General features: G+C 43.0%; 1 protein-coding gene across 1 annotated transcript in view; it reads left to right on the top strand.

Moving 5' to 3' along the window:
• Positions 1 to 12,549, top strand: part of LOC122814926 (isoaspartyl peptidase/L-asparaginase-like) — a 431,511-nt gene that overhangs the window by 199,256 nt on the left and 219,706 nt on the right. Inside the window, exon 7 of the mRNA XM_044087192.1 lies at positions 8,765 to 8,883. Coding sequence (XP_043943127.1) covers positions 8,765 to 8,883 — 119 coding nt within the window. The remainder of the gene's footprint in view (positions 1 to 8,764; positions 8,884 to 12,549) is intronic.

The following is a 12,549-nucleotide window of genomic DNA, read 5'->3' as shown; positions in this document are numbered from 1 at the left end:
GCTCAGGCAGGTGAGTTAGATTTTTACCATATTAGGTACTTCTTAACCCCCTTTTTTTGTTTAATACCATAACTTTTTAGTTTAATTAAGTTTTTAGATATCGACCCCTGTTTTTTGGGTCTATATTCCCTTTCTTCCCTTATCTTGTAGGCCTTCGGCCACTCCCTTCCCCCAGTCCTTTAGTGACTAAATTAGTTGTTTTTCTGTTAAGGGCTTGTGTGTGTGTGTGTGTGTGTGTGTGTGTGTGTGTGTGTGTGTGTGTGTGTGTGTGTGTGTGTGTGTTTGTGGCTTGTGTTAGCCTTAATAATTATAATTTCTTCAGTAAAGGGTGTGTCTGTAGTGTGTTTGTGTTGTTGTCAGGCACTCCTTTTTTACTATGTTAAAAGACAAGGTCTCAGGCTTCAAGAAGTGTGACTCGTGCTGTCAGAAAATGTCTCTGACACAGGGTCACACTTCTTGTGTGTATTGCCTGGGGCCTTTGCACCTGCAGGACTCTTGTGCTGTTTGTCATGGTTTTAGCCCTACCCTGCAGGAATGCAAGAATAAATTAATCTTGCGGGGCTTATTAAAGCCTGAAGGCCCCCCGACTCAGTCTGTGTCGGGGAAGCCTTCCAAAACTTCCAAACAGTCGGCTCCGGTGTAGAGTTTTCTGCTGGAAAGACTAAGTCGGCTTCGACATCGGCTCCGGCTGGAGCCGATGTTTCCAAGCCTCATACTGTTACCTCGGCTCCGGCTGGAGCTGAGGGTGATAAAACTCCGTTGGCTCTGATACTCTTATCGGAGCCACAGTCTAGGAAGAGGTCCAGATCCCCCTCTATTGGCTCCGTGCATTCGGCGCCAGGATCCCCTCTTCTTTCTGAACGGAGCCATAAAAGTCATTCCTCACGGTCTTCCAGGTTATGTGACCATAATTTGCAAAGGGTAGTGAGTAGACTTCTCAAGTCCGAGGCACTGGCCCAAATGCTGCATAGCCCGACTCACTAGTCAATGGCTATTTCCGTTCCCCAATACATTCCTCCTCCGACTCCTTTGAGTTTGGAGCCAGGGCTTGTCGGAGCCATGACTGTCGGTGCGTCGGATCCGATACCTTCCCTTTTGGCTCCGTCGTCTGCGGGTTCAGCTCCGACATCGGCTTCAGAGCCGTCCCTGTTGGTGCCGGGGGAGGTCCTTGTCTCTTCGGAGCGGGGGGCCTCTGGCCTTGCCTGACAGGGGTGCCTTCGAGGTCATGGGGAGTGTGCTAGAACCAGGTTCTGCCCCACAGTCGGCTCCTTCAGCCCCCCCATCTACAGTGCCTGCGGTGATTTCTACTCACCCCCTCGTCTTAAACCGCAGAGAGCCAACTCCTCAAGTTTCCCCATTGGGAATTTCCTCCTCTTCTGAGGCCTCTCCTGACCCGGCAGGAGATCCCCCAAGGAAGAGGCAGTGCAAGAGGAGGCACATTGACTCCCCTGAGTCTATCACCTCTGACACTGACTTAGAGGAATCTGAAGGTTCCCCTCGATCCCCCTCTGAGGATCTCTCATTTGCTGACATCCTTGAGATCCTGAAACAGAGGAGGAACTGGCCAGCCCTTAACCCTTCGGAGGATGAGTCAGTGTATCTTGAGGCGTTTGGCTCTCGCCCTTCTACCTCCTGGGTGTCCACTCCCTTTGACCCCCTTATGGAAGTGGTGGCAAGGAAGGCTTGGACAGCTCCTGATTCAGTGGAACCCACCCCGAGGAGACCATCTAAATTTATTACTGCCCCTAGAGATAAAGATTTTTTATCCAAAGGTGTCCCTGTTGATGCCATGGTGGTGGCTGCGGCCACTAAGAAGGAGTTAGCTGATCCTTGTCCATCCTCCTAATAAGGAGTCTAGGACCATGGACAGGAACGGCAAGCGGATGTTCTCATCAGCGACCTTTTCAATGTGTTCGCTGAATTACTTATGCCACTTCACTCGTCTCCAGAGAGATTTACTCAAGGATATGGGTGAACTGATAAAGGATCCTACAGCTGAGGGGTTCAAAGACACAATGAACTCCCAGTTGGCAACCCTGAATTCCATTGTTAACTCCTCCATGCGGCTGGTCTCATATGCAGCAGATGGGGCGAGTAGAGCCGCAGGCACAGGTGTTGCCTTACGACGTCACGCCTGGATGCGGCTATGCAACTTTGCGGACCCTTTCAAGGCGTCCTTCACCAATTCTCCCTTTGATGGATCATCCTTGTTTGGTCCTCAGGTGAAGGATACGTTGACCAGGTGCGAGGTAGAAGGTAAGAATCTCTCTGCTGTAGGAGTCCGTTTTTCTATCCCTTCTAGACCCTATCCCAAAGGTCAGAGAGGAGGAAAGATGTGGTTCCGCAAACAATCCCAGGGAGTCTCATTTGACGCACAAGGCCGATTCCCCTCTAGAGGCAGAGGGGGGAATAATAATAGACGCCGCCCTAGAGCCAGAGGAGGTCCGCAAAACCAGGGTAGCAGAGAAATGTTCTCTGACAAAACCCTTTTACATCCCTGAGGGGCTGCCCGGCTGTCCACCTTCGGAGGCAGTCGGGGGAAGGTTATCCCTGTACCCAAAAGCCTGGCTTTCCCTTACTCAAGACAAATGGGTACAGTCTATCATATCCGAGGGTTACAAAATTCCCTTTATTCACATCCCAACCCAACCCAAAAGATCCCTTCCAGACGTTCCACTCGGTCTAAGGGAACAAGCAGCATTAGAAATTTCAAAGCTGCTATCAAAAAGAGCTATCCAATCAGTCCCGGCAGACCAGCAAGGATCCGGAATCTACTCCAAATTCTTTTTGGTACCAAAAAAGACAGGGGACTGGAGACCCATACTGGATCTCAGCCACTTAAACAAGTATGCCAGGAAAACAAAGTTCCGGATGGTCACGCTACAGTCCATTCTACCCTTCTTGGGTCAGGACAATTGGATGTGCTCAATAGATCTTCAGGACGCGTACTACCACATCAAGATGAACAAACGCTCCAGGAGATATTTCCGCTTCAGGCTGGGAGCCAGTCACTACCAGTTCAGGGCCCTGCCCTTTGGTCTCACTACAGCCCCCCGTGAGTTCACCAAATGCATGGCAGTGGTCGCGGCTCACTTGAGATGTCAAGGATTCCAGGTGTTTCCATATTTAGACGACTGGCTCCTTACTGCCACCACCAGACATCAGCTTCTTCTATCCAGGGACTTCACCATCCAATCTTGCCAAGCTCTAGGCATTTCAATAAATTTCGAAAAATCTGCCTTGTCGCCTTGTCAATCTATTACCTTTATAGGCGCCACCTTAGACACACTCAATCTTTCAGCCAGACTCACAGAGCAGAGAGTGTCAGACATTCGGAACCAAGTTTCCCTTCTCTTACAATGCAACAAAGTCAAAGCCAGACTAGTTTTGAAGGTGTTAGGACTCATGGCAGCAGCTATTTCCCTTCTTCCCTTAGCACGCTTTCACATGAGGATGCTCCAATGGATGCTGTTTACTCAATGGTCCTTTCAACAGCTCCCGATGTCCCATATCATATTGATAACTCAATCATGCAAGAATCAACTGTCTTGGTGGATCACATCACATCAGCTTCTCCGAGGAAGACCCTTCAGTCTTCCCCTCCCAGTCGTCACATTGACAACAGATGCCTCCCTGATCGGGTGGGGGGGGGGCATTATCAGGGCAGGACAGTCCAAGGCACGTGGCAACCTTTCGAGTGCCACTTGCACATAAACGTCTTAGAGATGAGAGCAGTGCTTTTAGCGTTGCAAGCCCTTCACGACTATCTTCCCACTGGGACTATTGCAATTCAAATGGACAACATGTCCGTAGTGTGGTACATCAACAAACAAGGCGGAACCAGATCATACCCTTTATGTCGAGAGGCACTCAGACTTTGGCAATGGGCGATCTCTTCTCAGCGTTTTCTGATAGCAACGCACATTCCCGGGAAATCCAACGTTATTGCAGACAAATTGAGCAGGGCAATTCTCTTGCCCCACGAGTGGTCTCTAAAGAAATCAGTTCTAGAAGAAGTATTCCTAAAATGGGGCCAGCCTTGCTGCGATCTTTTTGCTACTCCCCAAAACAGCAAGTGTCACGACTTCTTCACTCTCTTCCCGTTACCAGGCCATCCCACCAGAGATGCTCTAGTCCACGATTGGCCCCGGGGACTTCTATATGCCTTTCCAGCCATTCCACTGATATCTCAACTAATTCAGAAAGCCATCGCCTTGAGAGTGACAATGATCCTCATTGCCCCTTACTGGCCTCGACAGATATGGTTTCCCTTTCTTCATCGATACCTTTTGGAGCAGCCTTGGCATCTGGACCCAGTACCAGATCTGATAACCCACCAATCGGGTCAGCTGCACCAATCTCTGCCCTCTCTAAACCTCACAGCGTGGTTTCTCCGATTCCAACCTTAGCCAGGCTTCCCTCAATATCTCGCTCAGTCCGAGATATCTTGATAGCCTCTCATAAATCTTCTACCCGGAAGATTTATAGTAGCAAATGGAAACTCTTCTCCTTTTGGGCAACGTCAAAGAACATAGATCCCTTTACAGCACCTATCCAGTCTATTCTAGATTTTCTAGCAGAACTCTTTCATTTAGGATCGTCTGCATCTACCATTAGAGTTCAATTGGCTGCCATATCTAATTTTCATGTTGGTGTCTCGGAGTCTAGCATCATGGCTCACAAACTCTGTAAAGCCTTTTTAAGGGGCGTATCAAACCTCCAATCAAAGATCCCCCGCCTCAATGGGATTTGAACTTGGTTCTGGCATCTTTAATCCTTCCCCCCTTCGAACCAGCGGCTTCATGTTCTCTGAAGTTGATTTCTTGGAAGACACTTTTTGTGGTAGCTATAACTTCAGCGAGAAGGGTATCTGAACTCCATGCTCTGGGCAGTCATCCTCCTTACTTAGTGTTTCACAAAGACAGGGTATCCCTCCGTACTAATCCATCCTTTTTGCCTAAAGTTTCCTCTCAAATAAACCTAAACCAAATTATTGATCTCCCCGTCTTTTTCCCTAACTATTCAAGCAGGTCAGAACAAAAGCTACATTTTTTGGATGTTCATCGCCAACTTAGATATTACTTAGACAGGATCTAATCAATTGTTTCTGTCATATGCGGAAGGGAAATTGGGCCTTCCAGTTACTAAAGTATCCCTCTCTAGATGGCTCACCTCTACAATTACTTTCATCTATGAGATCAGACATCAAAAACTACCCTCAAGACCTAGAGCTCATTCAACTAGGGCATTAGCTACATCCGTAGCTTTTCAGGATAGGTTGCCAATAGATTCCATTTGTGCAGCAGCCTCCTGGGCTTCTCCTCATACATTCATTTCACATTACAAATTGGACATGGTTTCCAGAAGCCGTGCCAATTTTGGTTCCACTGTTCTCAAGAGTCTGTTCCGATAGGCCACCCTGGATAAGGTGCTAGGGACGTGGTCCCATCCAGCAAGAATGAAGGCGAGATTGACAACTTAACATTAAGAAGTTATGTACCTACCATAACGTTCCATGTTAGTTGTCTTCTTCTCGCCTTCTTTCTTGCGTCCCACCCTCCTTCCCCCAAGCCTGGACAGACCGACAGGAATTCAGTTTGTGTTCTTCCTCTGGAAGTCGTCATTCCCACACGTTCTTCCACCTCTTTTATCCTTTCTGAGGTCTGCGATACTTTTTACGCAGATTGTTTTGAGGTGGGTTTCCCTACTCCATTCTATGGAGACTAGGATTGCTTGGTATAGCTATCAAAGGAGATCTGAGTAGTTACCGCCTAGCATTGTGGGATATAGGGGAGCCTCGAGCCGGTGGAATTAGCTCTCGAGCTTTAGTATTGGCCGAGTCGGAGCCGAGGATCGGCTCCGAACCCATCCAGCAAGAAAGAAGGCGAGAAGAAGACAACTAACATGGAACGTTATGGTAGGTACATAACTTCTTATTTTTCTCCATTGTGAATATTTGAAGACCAAAAAAGAAAAACTGGTAAACATATTTAAATATATAATACAGTATTTATGTAAAGTTCCAAATAGAATACAAATACAGGACACCTACTCTTTTTGATAGGTACTGTGAGACCTTTTCTGTCCACCTGAGCAAACACCATCTGAAACAGATGGAGCCTTGATTTAAAATCTCATTTGAGGGTGACACACTCAGGATTACACCACCACCCTGGGAATTGAGCCCACAGCCTTCTGCACCAAAGGCGAGTATGCTGCACTGATGCTATTTACAAGTCTCCAGCTGAAAGATGTGAGCTGATGAGGTATTGTTGAGTTTTGAGTGGTCATCTTTGATTGTGCTCATAGCCATGAGATCATGCCACTTTATCCATTTGCTGTCTCAGAAGGGTATCCAAGGCCTTAGACAGGATGGGTAAGAGAGATTTTCTCCTTTGCAATGTAGGGCTTACAGCCTTCAAGTTTTCTGTCTCATGGTTTGGTTCCAGTTATCTCTAGTAGACCAGACTGTAAAAAGGAATTCCTTCATGTGTGAGTAGTAGTTTGAGGTGGATGCAGTCAAGACTGACATTCACACTGATGTTCCACATAGCCCACTTTAGTTTTGACTATGCTGACATTGTGGCTGATGCAGCAGATTTGGGCATTTGCCTGTGCTGGACAGTCTGTCTGATGATATTCTCCCATAAGAAAGAGCATAGATTTTTCAGAATGTAGGAGAAAATCTGCTTCCTGTGTAGCAGATAATCTCCAATGTGGAGGACCTCTGTGAACCCCTTTTAGATCTTCCACCTCTTTTTTCTAGACCCAGCCATTTCCCAAGAAAAATCTTCACCTGACTGCTGAGGAAGGTAGTCATGTCACATGGTCTTCCCCCACCAGTGCCTGCCTGAGGCACGGCAGTTAGTCTTGATTACTGTTTATGACTTGCGGTAGCTGGTGTTTCTTAGACTTTATTCCAGCTGCAAAACTACCACTAAGGGTCAGTAGTTCCCCAAGTCTTGTAATGTATGGCCACTTTTTAGAGCCCTTTAGCCCTTCCTCACAAAGAGCTCCAGTCAGAGGCCAATATATTGGCAAACTTCTGAAGACAAGTCAGAGAGACTGTCCATCATCTTTCTGACTGAGGTCAAGTTTTGCACTCCCACCTCTTTCTAGTTATGAAGACTTTAGAAGGCTTTCTGTCTGAGGTGTTAGATGGGACAGACCTTGTTTGGAAGTCAGCTACTCAACCATACATGCCAACTGGAAAAAGTTTTCCTTTTCAGCTGAACAGTACCTATATTACCAAATGAGCAGCTTCAGCAAGCCCATGCAGTACACCGTATACCAGATAGGGAGACTTGCCTCTGTTACTACAAGATACCTAGATAGATAGTTTCACTGGACAAGATGGTTGCCTTGTAGTACATCAGCAGGTGAGGTCTGTACATGATGATCTTACTTGATTCAATCCATCTTTAAAACCTTTAGGATTTGGACCTCTAGTCTAAGTCATATTGACATTTGAACCTTTTCCAAGCTAAGACTCATCCTTTACACTTCATGCACTGCACTGCACTCCTCTCAGTTCCCAAGTCTGTGTCTGTGCTCACTGAGCTTGTACAGAGAAACAGCCTTAGGCTTTCAGTAATGTTCCTTGCCAGGAGTTTGCTTGCTTTTATATCTGTTGGTTTGCCTTTTCTTGTTTTTTGAGTTCACAATTTGTAATATTCTGCTCAGAGCTTTCCTCTTCTATTTTTCCCATTGTTGGATAATTTTAGTTTACTTTGAATAAGCAGCAAAGACATATGTTTTTGTCTCTGTTTCTTGTCACTATTAATACACATCTGTTTCCAAATCTCTCTTCTATTGTTTTACATCCTAGCATATGATTTCTTATGTACTGCTGCTTCATCCCTTTTTATTAAAATGGAATTATCTTTGTTTTTTGGTCTTAATTGCCATAACCTGTGTTTGCCTGCAGCACCTGTCATTCCTTTTGCAGGAAATTCTTCTTCGAGGAACTGAAAAAAACATGCACACACGAGACACACCAGAAGAGCATTAAGGAAGCCAATGCTTTTGTTTAATTCTGGCCTGGGAAAGCATAGATGGATTTTTGGGATGTAAGCCAAATGGTATAATTTACTTGTTACAGTGGTGATTTCTTAAAGATCTACTGCTATGAGTATGCTTACAACTGTGCTGTCACAGATGTATCATTTTCAAGTAATTTTTTTAGTCTTACTATTTTCATAATTGAACATTTTTAAATCCATTCTCCCCTGCTGCATGCATACTTTTCAGCATCCCTCTGACTTTAGCTCAATTCCCCATGGTGAAAAACTGCTTCCAGGAGGCTGTCATCAAGGCAAGCATAAGAGGTTTTTTTTTTTTTTTTACTTAGTCTTATCCCACTTAAACTTTTGCTGCTGATGTGTTTTGCATTGCCTGTCCAATGATACTAACGTGCATTCATGCATGTCCCGATTCCAGCTATGAGCAGTCATGTTGCTTAACAAGGACTGCTTGCCATGTTCTTGTCACAGGTCCTGTGTCCTGATCTCCATCAGGTAGGGTATCTTAATGTGCTATGGTGAATTGCATCCCAGACTTCCATTGTGGTAGGTAGGTATTGGCGTCTACTTTAATATCTCCTCAGTTTAGCACCTTCCACACCTGGGCAGCTACTCAAACCTGAGTAGTAGTCAGGGCTTCATCCCTTTACGCCATGGGGGCCATTGAATTTTCATGAGCAATGTTTAACATTTTTGTATATGTATACTTGTATATAAATATGTTTTGTGCATTTTTTCTGCAGATCTCTTGGGACTGTTGGTGCTGTTGCTGTTGACAGTGAAGGCAATGTGGCTTGTGCAACTTCTACAGGAGGAATGACCAATAAAATGCTTGGCCGTGTAGGTGACACACCTTGTATAGGTAGGATTTAGCAAACATTCTAGTAGATTTTCTAAAACATGTGACCTAATTCTTTTACTTTCTTCTCCTCTAAATAAGTGGAGTGTACCACAAATTAGTTAATAGAAATATAAGCTTTAACTGTAAGGTTCCTTGGTTAATAACAGTAACAAATTGAGATAATAAATCATCACCATTCAAAGCAGTGTGTGTGTATATATATGTGTGTGTCTGTGTGTGTGTGTCTGTGTGTGCGCGCGCGCTTCCGTTTGTGCATGTGTTTGTATGATTTCCATAGCACTGGTTGATTTGAACTTACTTGACCTCTGTATTGTTGTTTCTCACTGTTCAACAACACGGATGGTTGACTGATGTGCAAGATCGACAGTCCCCAACATATGGGGATATGTCCTTTCCCTGTGGATTGTGCAATCTCTGAGTTAGGATATATTATTAGTAGGGGTTGTTTGAAGTACAGGGACACTTGCTCCTGCAAAAAACACTTTTTATTTTTGCATGTTCTGAGGATTAACCGTGGAGTATGTGCAGTAGCATGTTGCCATTTGTTTATTGATTTTAGCAAGATCGATATTTGTCAGGTTTGATGATAGTGAGTAGTTCCATGTGTGGGTGTGTGTGTCACTGTGTGTGTGTGTATCTATCTATATATATATATATATATATATATATATATATATATATATATATATGTGTGTGTGTGTATGTGTATATATATATATATATATATATATATATATATATATATGTGTATAGTTGTACATCAACACTAAACGTTGATGTACAGCTAAAGTAACATGCAAACTGCATGTTTTTATTTCAGGTCTCATTTTTTTTAATGTGTTTTTACTCAAAATTGCATTTTCGAAAAAATGCACTTTTGCATAACTGAGTTCGTGAATTTAAGTTTCAGTGAAACGTAAATTCACTGGATCAAATGGGATCTATATATATATACATATATATATATATATATATATATATATATATATATATATATATATATATATATATATATACATACACACACACTCACCCACACCACCCACACACCCACACCACCCACACACACCCACACACACCACACACACACACACACACACACACACACACACAAACAACTCCAAAAATTCGTCCAACCACAGTTAGAGAAATCAGAAGTAACTTTGTCATTCAACCCTTACACAAGTGTATAGATGCATGAACTTTCGTTCCTCCAAACTCAAAAAACATAAAAACAAGAAACACAAAAAACACAAGACACATTAACAACAGTAATGAGCCAACCGAAGGCACAGAAGAATTTAATCACTGCAGCATTCCCTCCAGCACAGGCAACAGCCAAAAACCAGACCGGACCTTTCGAAACCACCAAAGGTACAGAAGTTTCAACCACCGTATCTTCCATTCTAGCACCAGAAGCATCCAAGCCCCAGTCCAGACTCACAGACACCACAAACTGCACAGCTGCTGTCCAGACCCAAACGGCCACAACCAGTTAAATGATCCTTCCTTCCTTCCTCAGTCTTTGCCATCCATACAGGTACTGTCATCATCATGAACTCCAAAACACCATCAGCAGACCAAACTCCATTCTGGTTGATTCCAGTTCACGGGAATAGTCCAATCAGCAAATCTTGTCAGCAGACTAGGTTTCAGCCTCTGCTTCTGTATCCAGCCCTGACTCACCACTAAAGGTCCACCTTCCATGCATTTTGTTCCAAGGAGCAAAAAAAAAAAAAATAACTTACATTTGAGCACTCCACACATCACGGACACCACAGATGCAGGCACCAGCACACTCAACCAAACAAAAATGGACCAACAAATCAACATTAAAAAAACAGATAACAGGAAAGTAAAAAGTACAAAATGGGAGCTGGAGAGGGCACTACCACATGAGATGCCACCATCTATAGAGCCACACTGTAAAGCATAAAACAGTATAAAAACATTAACTTTAATAAAACCAAAATGACTGTTAGGTTCCAGTGTACTAAGAGATAAGCGCTTTAGGGTTAATAAACTCCTTCTTTAGTCTAATGTGTACATCTGTCATCAGTTATTTAATTTAAAAATAACCAGTCATAAACCAGGTCTATATTATATTCTCGAATGCCAACAATGTTGACTCTAACATTGTCGACACGAGAATAGCGAACGCTCAGAATCTCAAGCGTGTATATGGAAATCTCCGTAAGGGGAGATTTCCATTTACTGCAATGTAGTGCGGTCTCGGAGATGGTATATTTAAGTAGTGCGGGGTGTGGGGGGTGCAGGGGGGCTTGCCCCCTGCTTAAACCCATTAGGGTACTTTTTTCTTTTTGTCTTTTTATAAGGTCGACATTTGAAGACATCGATCATATGGTGTCGGCCATATGTTGTTCGATGTTTTCAACCGTCAATCTTATAATATATACCCCATAAACCATCTAATATTATGACTCCACCAATCTGTAGCGTTCTAGTGGGCCCATCTTAAAGACATCTTATTGGTTGTTAGTCCACTCATAAAAGGCCAATAAAATCACTTGCATCTCCACCCCTTAGACAAATGATTGGCAGTTAAAGTCAACAGTGACCAAACACAAAAGACAGTGCTCAACATTGGTTTCCAGTCACCAAGTATATCTTCGAAAAAACATCCATGTTTCTTTACTAAAATTCTCAATGATCGTTGTTCACTCTTATAAAATTTAATCATTCATCTACTTATGTTTAAAATACCACATCCAGAAACATTCACAGTGGTGCTTAGTTAATAGTTCAAGGCATCACCAGTAATAGTTATTAACTGTGGGTGGATGAACCATACCTTTGTAATCTCATTAAAAATGTAAACTTTCTTCAATATGCGTTATTTAGTAGAATTCTTTTCATCAAAGGAAAATTATAGCTGGATAACTTCGATCACTGAATTGTCATATGGGGTAAAAACAATTGTGAATAAGTGAAAAGTCTCCTCCCTGATAATTGGTGCTCAGAGCTGATGTTAATCAGTCATTTAATACTCTTCGAAAAAACATCCATGCATCATATTGAAATTCTCAGTGATAATCATTCACTTTTTATAAGATTTAATCATTTGTTTATTTATATTTAAAATACCACATCCAGAAACACTCACAATGGTGCTTAGTTAATAATCAGAAGCATCATCTAATAATAAATGTCAGTTATGTGTGGGCAAACCATACCATTATAATCTCACTAAAAATGTAAACATTCTCCAGTATGCATTATTTACTAGAATCATAGTCATAACTCAAAATTCCTTTCATTAACGGAATTTTATAACTGGAAAACTTTGATCACTGAATTTTCATGTAGGATAAAAACAGCTGTGAATAGTTCAAAAGTCCCTTCCCTCTGGCGAAAGCTTCATCAGATAATTGGTGTTGAGACCTGATGTTAACCAATCATTGATTATTGATATGAACAAGTACACAGGCAGTTTTTAAACAAGTTTCTGTCAATTAACCATTTGTAAATGGACTGCTGTAAAAGATTCCAATTGGTACAAATATCAAATATTAACCAATCCAAAGCACAGAAGCATTTATTTCCAGTTGGTGCTAGAGTATTGTGATTAGTAGTGAAAACAAACAGATGGCTGAAAGAGTTTCTGAGTTACTAAAACATGTCTGTTCCAATAAACACGTCTCTAAG

This window comes from Protopterus annectens, chromosome 1.part1 (genome assembly GCF_019279795.1).
Source record: "Protopterus annectens isolate FY-2018-M chromosome 1.part1, PAN1.0, whole genome shotgun sequence".
In the NCBI taxonomy this organism is placed as follows: Eukaryota; Metazoa; Chordata; order Ceratodontiformes; family Protopteridae; genus Protopterus; species Protopterus annectens.
Note: the sequence above shows the minus strand (reverse complement) of the source record. Positions and strands in the feature narration are given on the sequence as shown.